This window comes from Scyliorhinus canicula, chromosome 5 (genome assembly GCF_902713615.1).
Source record: "Scyliorhinus canicula chromosome 5, sScyCan1.1, whole genome shotgun sequence".
Taxonomy (NCBI): Eukaryota; Metazoa; Chordata; class Chondrichthyes; order Carcharhiniformes; family Scyliorhinidae; genus Scyliorhinus; species Scyliorhinus canicula.
Window position 1 is genome coordinate 126,233,548 of NC_052150.1, and position 19,144 is coordinate 126,252,691.

The following is a 19,144-nucleotide window of genomic DNA, read 5'->3' on the forward strand; positions in this document are numbered from 1 at the left end:
TAGTTCCCAGGCTTTTCCCTGCGGCCCTTTTTAAACAAAGGCCCAACATTTTCTACCCTCCAGTCTTCAGACACCTCACCTGTGGCTGTGGACGATTCAAATATCTCTGCTGGGGACCCGCAATTTCCTCCCTAGCCTCCCACAACGTCCTGGGATACATTTCATGAGGTCACAGGGATTTATCTACCTTGATGCGCTTTAAGACTTCCAGCACCTCCTTCTCTGTAATATGTACACTCCTCAAGATATCGCTATTTTCCTCAAATTCCCTAACATCCATGCCTTTCTCAACAGTATTGCCTATTATTTAAAAATAATTTTTATTTAAAAATAATTTTTATTTAAAAATAATTTTTATTCAAATTTTCAACAACAAATGTTATCTCAACAAAGGAAAACAGTAACCCCCCTCCAAATACAAACACAAGAAAGTAACAAGAAAGAGAAATAGGCATAGAACCATGAAAATGACCCCCCCCCCCCCACCCCCCGGGTTGCTGCTGAAGTTAACCACCCACTAATGCTCCGCCAGGAAACCATGAAACGGCTGCCACTGCCAGAAGAACCCCTGCACCGACCCCCTCAGGGCAAACTTGACCCTCTCCAGTTTGAAGAACCCGGCCATGTCACTGATCCAGGATTCTGGGCTTGGGGGCTTCGTGTCCCTCCACTGTAAAAGAATCCTACGCCAGGCTACTAGAGACGCAAAGGCCAGAATGCCAGCCTCTCTCGCCTCCTGCACTCCCGGCTCCGATGCTACCCCAAAACCTGCGAGCCCCCAGCCTGGTTCCACCCTGGAGCCTATCACCTTTGACAAGGTCCCTGACACCCCCTTCCAAAAGCCCTCCAACACCGGACACGCCCACAACATGTGGGTGTGATTCGCTGGGCTCCCCGAACACCTGCCACACCTGTTCTCTTCCCCCAAAGAACCGGCTCAGCCTGGTCCCAGTCATATGCACCCTGTGCAGCACCTTTAGTTGGATTAGACTAAGCCGTGCGCAAGAGAGGAGGAATTCACCCTCCCTAGGGCGTCCGCCCACGTCCCCTCATCAATCTCCTCTCCCAGCTCCTCCACCCACTTCACTTTCAGCTCCTCCATCGAGGCCTCCTCCCCCTCCTGAATCACCTGATAAATTGCCGAGATCCTGCCCTCACCGACCCACGTCCCCGAGAGCACCCTATCCTGCACCCCCCTAGGCGGCAATAATGGAAACTCCGCCACCTGCCGCCTAACAAATGCCCTAATCTGCATATACCTGAAGGTATTCACTGGGGGGAGACCCCACTTCCCCTCCAACTCCTCTAAGGTCGCAAACTTCCCGTCAAGGAAGAGGTCCCCATCCGCCTGATACCTGCCCTGTGCCAACTCAAAAACCCTCGATCTATCCTCCGTGGTACAAACCGGTGGTTCCCCCGTATCCGGGACCAAACTGAAGCCTTCACCTCCCCCCTATGCCGCCTCCACTGCCCCCAGATTTTGAGGGTAGCCACTACTACCGGACTCATAGAGTACCTTGCCGGGGGGAGCGGCAACGGCGCCATGACCTGCGCCTCTAAGCTCGTGCCCACACAGGACACCGCCTCCATCCTTTTCCATGCAGCTCCCTCCCCCTCCATCACCCACCTACGAATCATTGCCACGTTCGCAGCCCAGTAATACCCACATAGGTTGGACAGCGCCAATCCACCCACTTCCCTACCTCACTCCAAAAATACCCTCCTCACCCTCGGGGTCTTCTGCGCCCACACAAACCCCGTAATACTGATCATGATGGGTAAACACTGGAAGAGGAACAGAAACCTCGGGAGCACCGTCATCTTAACCGACTGGACCCTGCCCGCTAGGGAGAGTGGCAACATATCCCACCTCCTGAAATCCTCCTCCATCTGCTCCACCAGCCTTGTAAAGTTTAACCTATGCAGGGCCCCCCAGCTCCTGGCTATCTGGACCCCCAGGTATCTGAAGCTCCTCTCTGCCCTTTTCAGCGGGAGCCCCCCTATCTCTTTCTCCTGGTCCCCCATATGCACCATAAACAATTCACTCTTCCCCACGTTGAGCTTGTAGCCAGAAAAGTCCCCAAGAATCCTCATCACCTCCGGCATCCCCCCCGCCGGATCTGCAATGTACAACAATAAATCGTCCGCATACAACGACAGCCGGTGCTCCCCCCCCCCACCCCGCACAATCCCCCTCCAGTTCCTCGATTCCCTCAGCGCCATGGCCAGGGGTTCGATCACCAACGCGAACAGCAGGGGAGACAAGGGGCACCCCTGCCTCGTTCCCCAGTATAACCGAAAGTCCTCCAACCTCCTCCCGTTCGTCACCACGCTCGCCACCGGAGCACTATACAACAGCCTCACCCACCTAATAAATCCCTCACCAAACCCAAACCTCCTCAATACCTCCCACAGGTAGCTCCACTCCACCCTGTCAAAGGCTTTCTCCGCATCCATCAATGCCACTATCTCCGCCTCTCCGTCCACCGCCGGCATCACTATGACATTGAGAAGCTGCCGCACATTGACGTTCTACTGCCTCCCCTCCACAAAACCCGTTTGGTCCTCATGAATAACGTGCGGGACCACCTCCTCCACCCTCCTGGCCAGTATCTTGGCCAGCAGTTTCGCGTCCACATTAAGGAGCGAGATCAGCCTGTAAGACCCACACTGGAGGGGGTCCTTATCTCGCTTCAAAATCAATTAAATTAATGCCCTGGACATCGTCGGGGGCAAGCCCCCCCCCCCCCTCCCTTGCCTCATTCAAGGTCCTCACTAACAGCGGGCCCAACAGGTCAGAAAACTTCTTATAAACTTCCACCGGGAACCCATCAGGCCCCGGTGCCTTCTCTGACTGCATACTCCCCATCGCATTGGCCAGCTCCTCCAGTTCGAGTTGCACCCCCAGACCCTCCTTCTGCTCCTCCCCTACTCTCGGGAACTCCAGCTTGTCCAAAAAGTGGTCCATTCCACCCTCCTCCCCAGGGGGCACTGACCAGTACAACTCCTCATAGAAGGTCCTGAACACTCCGTTAATGCCCCTTGCACTCCGCACCAGATTCCCTCCTCCGTCCATAACTCCTCCTATCTCCCTCGCCGCCTCCCGCTTCCGGAGCTGGTGGGCCAGCATCCGGCTTGCCTTCTACCCGTACTCATATACCGCCCCCTGCGCCCTCCTCCACTGCACCTCTGCTTTTCTGGTGGTCAATATATCAAACTCCGCTTGGAGACTACGATGCTTCCTCAAAAGCCCTTCTTCCGGGACCTCCGCGTACCTCCTGTCCACCCTTACCATTTCTTCCACCAACCTCTCCCTCTCCCTTTTCTCTCCCCTCTCCCTGTGTGCCCTAGTAGAAATCAGTTCCCCCCCCTAACCCCCGCCTTCAGCGCCTCCCAGACCACCCCCACCTGCACCTCCCCATTGTCATTAGTTTCCAAATACCCCTCTATACACCTCCGGACCCGCCCACATACCTCCTCATCCGACAGCAGCCCCATCTCTAACCTCCACAGCGGGCGTTGGTCCTTCCCCTCCCCCAGCTCCAGGTCCACCCAATGCAAAACGTGGTCAGATATGGCTATCGCCGAATACTCCGCCCCTACCACCCTCTGAATCAACGCCCTGCTGAAGACAAAAAAGCCAATCCGGGAGTAAGCCTTATGGACATGGGAGAAGAACGAGAACTCCCTACCTCCCGGCCTCATAAACCTCCAAGGGTCCACCCCCCTCCCCCCCATCTGGTCCATGAACCCCCTCAGCACTGTGGCTGCCATCAGTCTCTTACCCGTCCTGGACCTAGAACGATCCAGTGCTGGGTCCAGCACTCTATTGAAATCTCCTCCCATTATCAAGCCCCCCGCCTCAAGATCTGGAATCCGGCCCAGCATGCGCCGCATGAAGCCTGCATCGTCCCAATTTAGGGCGTACACATTAACCAGCACCACCCGTTCCCCTTGGAGTCTATCACTCACCATTACGGATCTGCCCCAGCTATATGCTACCACACTCGACACCACAAACGACGCACTCTTACCCACCAAAATCGCCACCCCCCCCCCCGGTTCCTCGCATCCAACCCCGAATGGAACACTTGCCCAACCCACCCCCTTCTCAGCCTTACCTGATCCGCCACCCTAAGGTGCGTTTCCTGGAGCATAGCCACATCTGCCCCCAGCCCCTTCAAATGCGTAACCACTCGGGTCTGTTTAACCGGCCCATTCAGCCCCCTTGCATTCCATGTGACCAGCCGAATCGGGGGGCTATTCCCCCTCCCTCTCCGCCGGTCAGCCATAACTCTCCCTCGGCTAGTCACGTGCCCGCAGTACCCACAAGGCCCGTTCCCCACGGTGGCAGATCCCCATCTCGACCCCCCCTTGGAACCATCTGTTCCCCTTTGGCCCTTCCAGCAGCAACCCAGTACCGCCCCTACTCCCACCCCCAACACCCCCCCTCCCCCCACCCGCCCCAGCTAGGGCCCCCCTAGCTGCATTGCCCCTCTCATCGTACTTCCATAAGTCAGCCAACTCCTGCTGACCCCAGCTGCTCCCGCCACCCCAACGACCCCCCCCCCCCGGTGTAAGCCAACCACCATTCTCCTCGACCGGTACAGACCCCTCCCATTCCGACTCCAGCGCGGGAAAAAGCCCGCGCTCCCAACTTAAACCTCGACTCAAAACGCAGGAAAGAAAAGGCGCGCGCCCCAACGGGCCTACAGAAATCTCCCCAGCTTTCCACCAGAGAGAAAGGAACGGAAATGTTAAAAAAAAAAAACCAACAGAAAAGTTCAAGGGAGAACAAAGCCTCTGGCCAATATACATCAGTCTCCAATCCCCCCCCCCCTCAATCCTCAGTTCGAGTCCAGCTTCTCTGCCTGGGCAAAGGCCCAGGCCTCTTCCGGGGAGTCAAAATAGTACTGGTGATCTTTATGAGTGACTCAGAGGTGTGCCGGCTGTAACAGGCCAAACTTCACCCCTCTCTTGTGCAGCACTGCCTTCGACCGGTTATAACCAGCCCTTTTCTTCGCCACCTCCGCGCTCCAGGAGGCCCAGGATCCGCAAGTTCTTCCGCCGCGCGCGGTTCTCCATTTCCTTCATCCTCGCTAGCCATTTCTTGTGGAGCGCCTCGTGCAACTCCACTTTCACTGCCAGGCCTAGGATTTCATCCTCATTCTCCGAGGCTTTTTGCTGTAACTCGCGGATCTCTGCACCCTGGGCCATCTGGGTTGCCATGAGCTTATCCAGTGAGGCCTTTAGCGGTTCCAGCAGCACAGCTTTCAGCTCTCTGGAGCAGCTCCTGCTGCTCCTGCGCCTCCTGCTGCTCCTGCGCCCACTGCTGCTACGCTGCCGGTTCCCCACCCGCCGCCATCTTGTTCTTCCTGCCTCGCACCTTTCTCTGCTCCAAAGCCGGTTTTTTGACAGCCCCGCTCCTGGTTCAGTCCATCCACCGGCAGCTAGGCGCAGCAGATGTGTTCCCACACTGGGAAAAGTCCAACCAGCGCCGTACGGGCCCTTAAAAGAGCCCAAAAGTCCGAAAATAGCGGGAGCCACCGAACGTGCGGCTTAGCTCCGCATCACCACAACCGGAAGTCCTCAACGGTATTACCGATGAGAAATATTCATTTAGAATCTCACCCATCTCTAGTGGATCCACACATAGATGACCTAATAGATCCTTAAGAGACCCTACTCTCTAGAGTTACTCTTCTGCCTTTTATGTATTTGTAGAAGTGTTTTGGATTCTCCTTTGCCTTATCTGCTAAAGCAATCTCATGTCCTTTGTTTGCCCTCCTGATTTCTCTCTTAACTCTACTCCAACTATCTCTATACTCTTCAAGGGGTCCACTTGATCCCAGCTGACTATCCAGGTCATATGACCCTCCTTTTTGACAGGGCCTCAATATCCTGAGTCATCCAGGGTTCCCTACTTCTACCAGCCTTGCCCTTCATTCTTATATGCTTGAATGAACCCTGGTTAACACACTGTTGAAAGCTTACCAGCCGTCCCTTTACCTGCCAACAGGCCTCTCCAATCAACTTTTGAAAGTTCCTAATACCATCAAAATTGGCTTTGCCCTACTTAGAATTTTAACTTTTGGGCCAGAACTATCATTCTCCATAGTTATCTTAAAACTAATGGAATTATGGTCACTGGTCCCAAAGTGATCCTTCACTAACACTTTATTCCCCAAGAGGAGGTCAGGTTTTGCCCCCTCTCCAGACGGGCCATCCACATACTGAGTGAGAAATTCCTCCTGAATACACTCTACACATTTCTCTCCATCCAAGTCCCTAATGCTATGGCTGTCCCAGTCAATGTTGGGAAAGTTAAAATCCCCTACTGTTATCACCCTATCTTTCTTGCAGCTATCTGTAATCTCCTTCCATATTTGCTCCTAATTTCCCGCCTGTAGTATAACCGTATCAAAGTCATCTCTCCCTCCTTGTTTTTCAGTTCTACCAATATGGACCCAGTGGGTGAACCCTCGGATATATCCTTTCTCTGCCGTAATATTCTCCCTAATCAAAAACGCACAACCCCTCCTCTCTCACCTCCTGTTTTATCTTTCCATAGCATCTGTACCCTGGAACATTGAGCTGCCAGTCCTGCCCCTCCCTTAGCCATGTTTCAGTAATAGCTATAATATCCCAGTCCCATGTACCCATCCATGCCCTGAGTTCATCTGCCTTTCCTGTCAGGCCTCTTGTATTAAAATAAATGCAGTTTGATCTCGACTTGCCCTCTTTGCCCTGCTTCCTCAGGCCATCTGTCTGTCATGTTTTGTACACTCTCCCGGTGTTTCATTTCTCTTAGCCCTGCTGGATCCATTCACTGAGTTCTCCACACTCTGCACTGTGGCCCTTTTTGATTTTTGACTTTCGTTTCTCTGCCTTTCACTTTTCCCCTTCCTGCCTTTTATTTCTGTCCCCACTTTACTTCCCTCCGACTTCCTGCATCAGTTCCCATTCCCCTGTCACATTAGTTTAAACCCTCCCCAGCAGCACTAGCAAACACTCCCCCTCGGACATTGGTTCCAGTCTTGCCCTGGTCCCACCTCCCTCAGAACCGGTTCGAACGTTCCAAGAATTTGAATCCCTCCCTCTTGCACCATCTCTCAAACCACATAGTCATCTTATCTGTCCTGACATTCCTACTCTGATTAGCATATGGCACTGGTAGCAATCCTCAATCCTTTGTGGTCCTACTTTTTAGTTTAACTCCTAACTCCCTAAATTCAGCTTGTAGGACCTCATCATGTTTTCACCTATATCGTTGGTACCTTATATGCACCATGATAGCTGGCTGTTCATCCTCCTCCCCCCCCCCCCCCCCCCCCCCCCCCCCCCCCCCCCACCCCCCCCCCCCCCCCCCACCCCCAGAATGTCCTGCAGCTGCTCCGAGACATCCTTGACCCTTGCACCAGGGAGGCAACATACTATCCTGGATTGTATTGCACATGTATTGAAGTAATTAAGTTTAGATCTCATCCTTAAGTTTACCTTTGAGATTCTTTAGGTTAGCAAGGATATAATGTGAGCATGAAGGATAAACTGTAGATGGACTGGTTGACTCGAATAGCCTATTATTATAGGATTTTATTTTTAGAATTTACAGTGCAGAAGGAGGCCATTTGGCCCATTGTGTCAGCACCGGTCCTTGGAAAGAGCATTCTACTTAACCCCACACTTCCACTTTATCCCTATAACCCGACCTAACATTTCTGGACACTTCCACTTTATCCCTATAACCCTACCTAACATTTTTGGACACTAAGTGCAATTTAGCATGGCCTATCCACCTAACCTGCAAGTCTTTGGACTGTGGGAGGAAACCGGAACACCCGGAGGAAATCCACGCAGACACAGGGAGAACGTGCAGACTCCGCACAGACAGTGACCCAAGCCGGGAATCGAACCTGGGACCCTGGATGTGAAGCAACTCTGCTAACCACTGTGCTACGGTGCTGCCCTAAATTATACTGTGACTTGTATGTGTTTCTGTGTTTTTGAACAACAATGTGGCTTGAAATTATTTTGAAATCAGCTCAGTTCAGCAGCATACATTAGCTAACGTCACTTGTCAGTTTGACAAAATCTAATTACCAGTCGATTGGTCAGAGGTCATATCACAGAAAACTTCAAACTGCAGAACTCCTGTTCCAGCTCCATCTGGGTCGATGATGTAACGCTGTGATTTCTGGAACCCTGCTTCCTTCAACACAGCACATGACTCCAGCACTGGGACTTTAGAACCTATAAATCACAACACACAGCCCAGATTTGAAATTGGCTGGAGCAAGACGATTTATATCATGTATCATCAGCTCAATGGAGAAGGATTGGCAACTTACCTTCACACTCTTCTATTATTCTCAGGGAGTGCAAGAGTGGTAGAACTGAGTACATGGCTGAAGAGATGGGAGGTTCAAGAAATCTTTTGTTAGGGAGGAAATTCCAGTAAGTAGTACCCCAATAGCTGAAGGCTCTGTGTCAAATGGTGTGGTGAAGGGGAGGAAGGTACTAATCAAGTGTCACAGTCCTTTGACAATTCCTGCAAGTGTAATCTCCTATATAATCCATGGATACAGGATTGCCCACAGTTTACATATTACTCGGGTCATGAGCTATCCCTGATAACCCAGTTCTGTGATTACGCCATCTTTTATATAACTAAAGTTGACTCAGCAAGAGCTACCAACGCTTTCTAAGGAAGGTAAGATTAACAAAACAAAGAGAAAGAACTTGCATCTATATACCGTCGCCAAGGTCTAACCAAGCAGAGAGGAAATAAAGAGAATTAAACTCAAGTTTAGTTTCCGGTAATTGGTTTAAATGCAATGTAAGGTACAGTCCTGGGAACAAGCAGATTCCCTTTAATTTTAGTTTGAGAATTGTACTTGAAGTTAAACTGCAATAATGATAGCTAATTTTGTAATGATAGGCCCTGTGGCCAGTGGGTCGCATCCTTGTCTTGGAGCTAGAAGCTCTGGGTTCAAATCCCACCCCAGGACTTGATGGTCAAAGAGGGTGCATTCATAAAATGTCCAAACAGGTTGAATATCAAGCTGCAAAATCCTTCCAATCCACCAATGGCTGGTGGGTCAGAGCAGGACAGACTCCTGGGTAGTGATGCTAGGTGTGGAGTAGTGCCACTCAAGCTGTAGGCCTCTGCCTTGCAGTTTTCTCCAGGAAAACCCCACTATGGGAACAGATGAAATTCTGCCTTGTGAACCATGAGGTTTGGGCAGAGAAACAACAACAATTCTATAATGTGGATTGTGAGAAAAGCGGAATGCTAAATTAATGATTTCTTCAGATAGAAAGTATCCTTGTGTAAAATCTGGTTTTAATAAGTTCATTGTAATATTATGAATTATTAGGAAAGGAAAAAATGTTACAAAGCCATGTACATTGTGCTTTCTGTGGCTAATCGTGTTTCTGGTTTGTAACTTAATCAGTTCTGCAGTTCATAAAATCTATTAGCAAACCCCAAAAAGCACTCAATGAGTATTGCACAGCAGAATAATAAAACATTGATTCCAACTGCACCCTAGATGATTTTTGACAAGATTAACAGCTGGATTTCTCATACTGCAAGAGATCTAACATGTCAGGAAAGGTAGAGGCCGTGAATCAAGCTTAATCAAATCAGAGGCACGGGCCGGGATTCTCCCTTTTGGGGGCTAAGTCTGCACGCCCGCCGGAAAATGGGCGAGAATCACTCCGGACATTTTCCTCGAAAGTCCGGGGTGATTCCCCATGTTCTAGGGGGCTAGCAGGGTTCCGACGTGCATCCTGCAGCTCTAGCTGCCGGTTGGGCACTGCTATCCAGGCCGCGCAGGCGCACAGCAGGTGCAAGTGGGTCCGTGCATGCGCACAGTGGCCCACTTCGGCTTGGGCACCGCCAACATGCCGGAGCCACACAGCGGGCCCGCGCGGCGTAAGGTAGGTTCCCCCCCAGAATGTGATGGCCGGCCGATCGCGGGCCTAGCCACCGCTGAGGCCTCCCCCAGAGTCAGATTCCCCCCCGCCCCCCATCAGGACCGCCACCCCGTCTCCGAGCTCCCACCGGGTGATACCAGATATAAACCATGCCAGCAGGAGTTTGGCCGGTTGCCCGCGGAGAATCGCTGGGGCGGGGTGGGAGGGTCTATTTCAGTAGCCCCCGACGACCGCACGGACGTGATTGTGCCAATTCTCCAGTCACCGGAGAATTGGTGGTCTGGCGTCGGAGCGGCGTGGCAGGAATTTCCCGCACCCCTGGCGATTCTCCGACCTGGCGCAGGCTCGGAGAATCCTGGTCACAAACTTTCGCAAGATTTACACATTACATAGAACATAGAACAGTACAGCACAGAACAGGCCCTTCGGCCCTCAATGTTGTGCCGAGCCATGATCACCCTACTCAAACCCACGTATCCACCCTATACCCATAACCCAACAACCCCCCCCCTTAACCTTACTTTCTATTAGGACACTACGGGCAATTTTAGCATGGCCAATCCACCTAACCCGCGCATCTTTGGACTGTGGGAGGAAACCGGAGCACCCGGAGGAAACCCACGCACACAGGGGGAGGACGTGCAGACTGTGACCCAGTGACCCAGCTGGGAATCGAACCTGGGACCCTGGAGCTGTGAAGCATTTATGCTAACCACCATGCTACCCTGCTGCCCTGTTACTACCCTGCTGCCCTGTTCTTAAACCTAAGTTATAATCAAAATATTGGGTGCATAAATCCTTTAAACTGGCCTTTTGCCTTGAGTATTTCAAAACATTTAAACATCACAATTGTTCTTACTGCACCTTTGCTATTGAGATTTAAGTGTTGCTCTGCTGGTAATGAAATTGGACACATTCCATAGTAAATCAGTCAGGAGTGCCGAGGAGGAAGGTTGGGCAGGACCCAGATGCAAAGATCTCTGTGCAGAAGAGCATTTGAGATCAGTCACTGAGTTGGGTCCAAGCTGGGAAGAGGATACAGCCACCCCATACAAGATACTTGATGTCATACAGATATAACACCATGATTGGTTTGCCCATTTCCACAGGTCCAACCTCTTTTCTACCCTGGGCAAGATTTTGGCCCAAAGAAGAAACCAACCTCTAGATCCTGTGGGAATGGAAGTGAAAATGGGACCTACTGGAATGTCCAGGCCAAATTCATTGCCTGGAAATCTTTGGAATTGCCTGATCTAATTTTTCATTGTAAGAAGTCTTGCAACACCAGGTTAAAGTCCAACATGTTTGTTTCAAGCACTAGCTTTCGGAGCACTGCTCCTTCCTCAGGTGAATGATTCACCTGAGGAAGGAGCAGTGCTCCAAAAGCTAGTGTTTGAAACAAACCTGTTGGATTTTATCTTGGTGTTGTAAGACTTCTTACTGTGTGCACCCCAGTCCAACGCCGGCATCTCCACATCATAATTTTTCATTATGATCAGCGCTTTGACCCCTTGTGAATCATATGCCTGCACCACAAGTGGATCAATGTTTTTGGATCAAAGTTAGAGATTCATTCTTGGTGCACACGTATGTTTTCAGCTACTGAAGAGCTGGTTTAGCTCAGTGGGCTAGACAGCTGGTTTGTGATGTAGAACGAGGCCAGCAGCGCTGGTTCAATTCCCCTAGCAGCTTACCCAAACAGGCGCCGGAATATGGCAACGGTACTTCATACTTGTGACAATAAAAGTTTATTACTATTAATTATTATTATTACTTTAATATTTGTGATGTCACGACTTCATCCTTATTCTCTTCCTTTTGCAAAAAATTATTCCTGCCCTCCCCAATTTGATTTAATTTCTTGGGGAAGGAGTGACAATAAATAGATAGAACATACCAAAAGCATTTCTGACATGCCTTCCTCAATATCAATGATGAGCAAGCAAGGCTCCTGGATGTTAACTCTTACTATATAATCAGGAATTAGCTGTGTCAATTTTCAGACTCCTGCATTTTGATTGATTGAACTACAGAGCAGGAACTACTTGAACTACTTCAAATGCTTTTTTAGCTTCTTGTGACTGTCTCCCATTTAGCATATTAATGACTCCCCCTCCCCAACTTCACCCCACAGGGAGACAAGAATTTCTCAGGTTCTGTGGCAACCAATGTTACTCGACCTGACCACTTGCATTTCCAAAATGATATTACAGTAATTTTAACAAGATTATGATCATAGAGGTTGGTTATCTTTCTTAAAAATAAATTTAGAGTACCCAATTATTTTTTCCCAAGGGGCAATTTAGTGTGGCCAATCCATCTACCCTGCACATCTTTGGGTTGTGGGGGTGAGACCCATGCAGACACGAGGAGAATGTGCAAACTCCACACAATGACCCGGTGCCGGGATCGAACCCGGGTCCTCAGTGCCGTGAGCTAGCAGTGCTCACCACTGCACCACCGTGCTGCCCTCGAAATCGGTTGCCAATGCCCATGCACCTCTAGTTGTGTTCCTAATCAGCTATTTATCCAGTTATATTGTTTTTACTTTATGATGAATTTCAAGCTGCTTCGGCAACCTTCAAGCTTTGCTTCTGGAATGAGTCTCCCATTTGTTTTCTATGTTGACTATACCTTGTCCATAACAACGAAGTGGACCAATCTTGTGAAATGCCATCTCTACAGGCACGTCTCTTGTATCGCCAAATCTCACTTCCTGCGCAGGAAGAATTGTTTTGTCCGTCAAATATCCTTTATCATGTCTCCAAACACCGTCATTTGCATCACAGTTACATGTGGAAAGACCCAGGGCACAGTTGCCTGTGAAGAAAATTATGCTAGGCATCACTTCACAGTATCGAAACAATTTTCATATTAGTAAGATTTAACATTTTTAAATATATGAATCTTAAACATAAAGACACTTATTTAAATTTATTTAAATTTAACTACTAGGATAGGGCAGCACGGTAGCATTGTGGATAGCACAATCGCTTCACAGCTCCAGGGTCCCAGGTTCGATTCCGGCTTGGGTCACTGTCTGTGCGGAGTCTGCATATCTTCCCCGTGTGTGCGTGGGTTTCCTCCGGGTGCTCCGGTTTCCTCCCACAGTCCAAAGATGTGCAGGTTAGGTGGATTGGCCATGATAAATTGCCCTTAGTGTCTAAAATTGCCCTTAGTGTTGGGTGGGGTTACTGGGTTATGGGGATAGGGTGGAGGTGTTGACCTTGGGTAGGGTGCTCTTTCCAAGAGCCGGTGCAGACTCGATGGGCCGAATGGCCTCCTTCTGCACTGTAAATTCTATGATATTCCCACAAAAAACTTCTTAAAATAACACAACCCTATTGACCAGTCTCAAATAGCTTTTGCAGTGTCCAGCACTATTTCAAATAGGAGTGTTTGCTTGTTTTATACTGCTGGTGCTTGAAGGCTGTTCCAGTTATATTGCAGATTGGATTCCAGCACACTGATAGAATCATAACTTACACTTCTGCATGAAGATCTTCCCAGGAAGTTGGGAAAGATCTGTGTAGATCAGCAATGTGAAGTTGTGGCTACTGGGAACAGCACTGCAACTTAAATACAGCAAGGAAAGGCAAACTTAAAATAACCAAGTTTATGAACTCAGCATTTAGAGAAACTCTCCAATTACAAATTTAAATTACGTCTGATTGTCCTCACATCATCTCTATTTTTTTTAGCATTATCAGGAAACTGAATAAAAAAGCATTGGGGAGAGGTGTATTAAATTCATTTAGAATTCATGAACAAGTAAGAAAACAACAACAATTCATATTTTAATCATGCCTTTAGCCTAATAAAATTCTTCACAAAGGACACCGAACCAAAATGTGGCAACGAGCTGCATCAGGAGACAGGAGGTCAATGGACCAGAAGCTTGGGCAAAGAGGTGGGTTTGAAGGAGTCTCTTCAAAGAGGAAGATGGATAAAGAACGAGAGATGTAGGGAGGGTAGTCCAGAGTTTAGGGCCAAGGCAGCTGAAAGCACGGCCACTAATGGTCAAACAGTTTAAATTGGGATGCTCAGGAGTCCAGAAGTAGATGAACGCAGGAATCTCAAAGGATTGGGGGGCTGGGTGAGATTACAAATGTGGGGAAGGACGAGGCCATGGAGGGAATTGACAACAAAATGATAACTTTAAAATAAACACATTGCTTGAGTGGGAGCCAATGTAGGTGAGCAAGCACAAGGTGATAGGGGAACAGGACTTTCTGTGTGTGAAGACATGCAGCAGAGTTTTGGATGAGCTCCAGTTTACAGAAGGCAGGAATGAAGGTATAACGAGACAGGACAAAAGTGAAGCCATATTACTCAGGTAGAAATTGGTGGTCTTAATGATGGTGTGAATATTTGATTGGAAGCTCATTTCCAGGTACAATATGACACCAAAGTTGGAAATAGCCTGGATTAGCCAGGAAGAGGGATGGAATTGGCCGGGAACAGAGTTTGGACTGAGGACAATGGTTTGAGTTTTCAAACTATTTCATTGAAGGAAGCAAGAAGAAATGAAAGACTGACTTGTATTTCTAAAAATGTAAGGGGTGTTTCAGATTCATTAAGAAGGAGATAAAGTTAGCCGTTTTTAACTATTATGTATAGTCCCTCTTACCATTCTCCCCACAAGCACATTTCCCACTGTCGGTTGAGGCTCCACCCCAGGAATTTATTTTACGCCCATCACGAGACACCCACCAACCCCAGCGCTGCTTAAGGAAGCGGATATGGCGGCATTCCAACTAAGTAACACAAAACATAAAAAGTTGTTTAATGATTATATTCTTATGGGGATAAATAGTCTAGCACATTCCAAACTCCACCGCGGTATGGCAGATAGTATCAGTGTCCTTGTTTGTTATTTTTCCTATCTGTGCTCTTGGACTGTTTATATTACCTCCCCTGACACATGCCAGTCCTATTACGAGTCAAATCATGGAGGCAGGTCTGCACAATCATACTGAGGTTACTTTAACCTTTCAAATACCATGATCGAGTTTACCAAAGGGACAATCAGGACTGCAGCAGGTACACTTGTTGAGAGCCCTCTTCATGGTTTACATATATCAACAATTGGCACATCTATGTTCAATGCCTGTCAATCATTGATATCTCATCTATTTGGCTGTTTAATGTTAATCAACTAGTGCATATTGTCTTTTTCTTCCAGCTGTAAAATAGGGTGGTACCAAAGAAACAGAAGAATGAATAGCAGCAAATGATTTTTTTTTTAATTAACACATGGTTAGCACTGCTGTCTCACAGTGCCGGGGACCCGGGTTCAATTCCGAGCTCGGGTGACTGTCTGTGTGGAGTTTGCATATTCTCCCTGTGTTTGCGTGGGTTTCCTCCGGGTGCTCCGGTTTCCTCCCCACAGTCCAACGATGTGCGGGTTAGGTGGATTGGCCATGCTAAATTGCCCGTAGTGTAAGGTTAATGGGGGGATTGTTGGGTTACGGGTATACGGGTTACGTAGGTTTAAGTAGGGTGATCATTGCTCGGCACAACATCGAGGGCCGAAGGGCCTGTTCTGTGCTGTACTGTTCTATGTTCTATATTCTAAATGACAAAATTTCGGGTTAATGACCAGAATTTGAGACCTTCTTATGCCTGCCTGCTCCAGAGCAGGCTGGCAGGTGGGGTGGGAGGTGGATGTAAATTCTAGTGAGATGGCTGAGGGACTGGAGCTGGTGCTACCTGTCCCTTACCTGTCTATGCTATTATTTTATCAGTGATGGGGTAGGTGTCAGGCAGACTGCCCAGCCTTGGGTTAATTAATGGTGGCTCATGACATGATGACAGAGTCATCAGGTAAATCTGACTTTGTGAACAGGGGGGATATCCCTCCTGTTTGGGGTCATCCTGTGCCGCTTGAAGACCCACCCCCACTGTCATAATATACACACAAGTATATGATGGTGCATAGACAGACACTGACTGACACACTGGATGACCAATCAACACACAGAACACAGCAGCCAATCACCAGACAGGACACGGCCACTATAAAACCAGAGGGCACTAGTTTCCCCGCTCTCTCGGGATGCAGCCGCTGAGACAGCCAGAGCCTGTGATCAGCAACACGAACATCTACCATGTGCTAGCAGTATAGTCTGGTCAGGTTAGCCTCAGGTCTCCGGTCAACTTAACATAGTGTCAACCCACAGTGCAAGTATGTTTAATAGCTCATAGTTAAATAAATTAGAGTTGTACTTCTACAAGTGTTGGTAGCCTGTCTCAGTCACTGCTATGGTAAATGCAGTCCTCACAGACCCAGCATACCCAACACATCACCCACCATTGGAAAGTGCCACCTTGTTTTAAACCCCACCCCACCCTGGCCTCCCATTCACTGATCCCCTCACCTTGCTGGTACCTGAGTGACTGGCCGCAGTAAGGTCACTACACACATTGAATGCTAGCCTCCTGTGACACCACGACTTGGGAATTGACTGTAGTTCCAGCAGTGGCCACTGCTCTCGGTGGAGCTTCTGGCGCTTAAAAGTTGCCAGCCATCCTATTTGCCAGCAGCTTTTGGAGGTGGAGCAGCCTCCCTCATGGGGATGGAAGCCACAACCTCAGGCAATGAATTGCTTGACAACTGGAAAATTGGGTGCTGGTTTAGATTTAGATTTATTGCCACGTGCACTGAGTTACAGTGAAAAGTATTGTTTTGCGTACAGTACAGGAGATTGTTCCATACATGTTTTTGAGCCAGTGGGCAGGGCCATCACCTCTGCATAAAATTCAGTCCAATATTATAGCAACAAAGCTGATTCCAGTGTTTACAGCTTTTATTATTGGAATACAAGTGTTCCAGTTTCACAAATCACAAGCTGAAAATAAAAGCAGTCAACCCAGGCAGGCGTAAGTTTTCTTGAACTGACTACAGTCTAAATATTAACATTTCTTTAAAAACAACTTATATTTAGATAGAGCCTTTAGTGTAGGTCAGGGTGTACCCCTCTCCAATGTGTTCCCCTCTCATTAACTCCACTATAGCAGCTAAATGCATGTCTTTCAATAGTGGAGTCATTGGGCGGGATTCTCCAACCCCCCCCCCGCCGGGTTGGAGAATTGCCAGGGGGCCGGCGTGAATCCCGTCCCCGCCGTCTCCGGCACCAGAGATTCAGCAGGGGTGGGAATCGCTCGGCGCCTGTCGCCCCCCCCCCCCCCCCCCCGGGCGATTTTCCGGCCCGCAATGGGCCGAAGTCCCACCGCTGTCATGCTGGTCCCACTGGCGTGAATCAAACCAACTACCTTACCGGCGGGACCAGGCGGCGTGAGCAGGCTCCGGGGTCCTGGGGGAGGGGGGGGGGGGGGGGGGGCGCGGGGCGATCTGGCCCCGGGGGCTGCCCCCACGGTGGCCTGGCCCGCTATCGGGGCCCACTTTTCCTTCCGCCTTCGCCATAGTCTTCACAATGGCAGAGGCGGAAGTGACCCCCTCCCCTGCGCATGCGTGGGGATGACGTCAGCAGCCGCTGATGATCCGGCGCATGCGCGGACTTCCGCCGGCCGGCGAAGTCCCTTCGGCCTCGGCTGGTGTGGCGCCAAAGGCCATTCCCGCCGGCCGGCGGAGCGCCAACCACTCCGGCGCGGGCCTAGCCCTTCAATGTTAGGGCTTGGCCCCTAAAGGTACAGAGACTTCCGCACCTTTTCGGGCGGCCCGACGCCGGAGTGGTTCACGCCACTCCATCCCGCCAGGACCCCCCGCCCCGCCGGGTAGGGGAGAATCCCGCCCATTGAATGGGGAACATAGTAAAGTCAAATCGTAATGATTCTCTGCTTTCAAATCACAGATAATAACAATACAGCTGCAGTGAAAAAGGAATGGGAAATCCGTGCTTAAGCAGCACTATCTAATATGGTGTAATTATACTGAGATTTGTGTATAAAGCATCAAAATGTTCATCATTCAACAATGCTATTTCAAATGGGAGCTACAGAACACAGAATCAGTGAAAACTGATAAGGGTCGACTTCATCTTCACTGCCTAGGCAGCAATCTGTTTTGCTAGATCAGCAGCTGGCAGTGAATACACAACATAACTCTAAAGTGTCCGTTAGATGTTCATTACTCTGCTTCTAAACTATCTTCACAGTAATTGATTTTTAAATATAATTTCATTTTTTTTCCTTTTCATTTTGTAGAACTACGATAAACATTAAATGAAACAGGAATTTAGCACCCATTGTAATGTATTTTTGCATTAGCTATGGCTATGAAATAGTTGTAATGGGGTTTAGAGTTACTTACGCTGATATACTGTTCACAGTACTTTGAGGTCTCTGTTAAAGCCTTGAGTTGATCCAGGGATGCCTGATTGTAATTGATGGTTCGAGAATAGCACCCAGCATCTTCGCAGGGAGACACACGAATTCGATCCTCTGAATCATGACCTATCACAGTAATGCCTTAAAAAATAGAGATTGTCATTTTCAACACACAGACTATTCATTTAAAAGCAAATGTAATAGTCTATTGTAAGGCGAGTATGAGTTTGTTTTCACCACTGAATTAATCCTTAAAGGTTTGCTGCTCTTCTTTTCAAACATCTAGCACATTATTTTTATCCTAACAGTTCCATAATATTTCAAACCACCTCACTTTCTAAGTATAGACATTCTAATTATAATCTTTGAGCAGAAACACCCTGGTCCACACTAGTACACCACATCACAAATGAACAAAGTGTAAATCACCCATTTATGTTACGGCAGCCCAAAATACAATTTCAAAATTACAAATAAAACACTGACTGAAACAAAATAAACCTGTGAACACAAAAATAAAAATACTGGACAATCTCAGCAGGTCTGACAGCATCTGTGGAGAGAGAAGAGAGCTAACGTTTCGAGTCTGGATGACTCTTTATCGAAGCCTGTGGAAATATAGTTGACCTGCTACCGAATTTATCTTGAGAATAAAACATAGCAGGTTTTAGAAATCTATTCATCATTTGTTCTACTTTTTTAGAGCTATCTCAAGGATCATCCTTTAATCCACATGACCATCTCTTCTACATCTATTTATCACAGGAAAAGCTAAAATAATTTAATTTTTTAAAACATAATTCTTAGTAACCCTTCTCCCAATCAAGGGAGGATTTTTTTTTGTAATTTCAAAAGTCAGATGCTGAAACAGGCTCTCTGTACTCTTTTGAGCTCCTAAATTGGTATGTCTGAGATC

At 48.7% G+C, this 19,144-nt stretch overlaps 1 protein-coding gene across 2 annotated transcripts in view; it reads right to left on the minus strand.

Moving 5' to 3' along the window:
* LOC119966240 overlaps window positions 1-19,144 on the minus strand; it is a 61,444-nt gene that overhangs the window by 15,762 nt on the left and 26,538 nt on the right. For both annotated transcript variants that reach the window (XM_038797591.1, XM_038797590.1), the window contains exons 9-12: window positions 18,212-18,369; window positions 14,570-14,696; window positions 12,574-12,759; window positions 8,101-8,250 (exon numbers count right to left, since the gene is read on the minus strand). In XM_038797591.1, coding sequence (XP_038653519.1) covers window positions 8,101-8,250; window positions 12,574-12,759; window positions 14,570-14,696; window positions 18,212-18,369 — 621 coding nt within the window. The remainder of the gene's footprint in view (window positions 1-8,100; window positions 8,251-12,573; window positions 12,760-14,569; window positions 14,697-18,211; window positions 18,370-19,144) is intronic.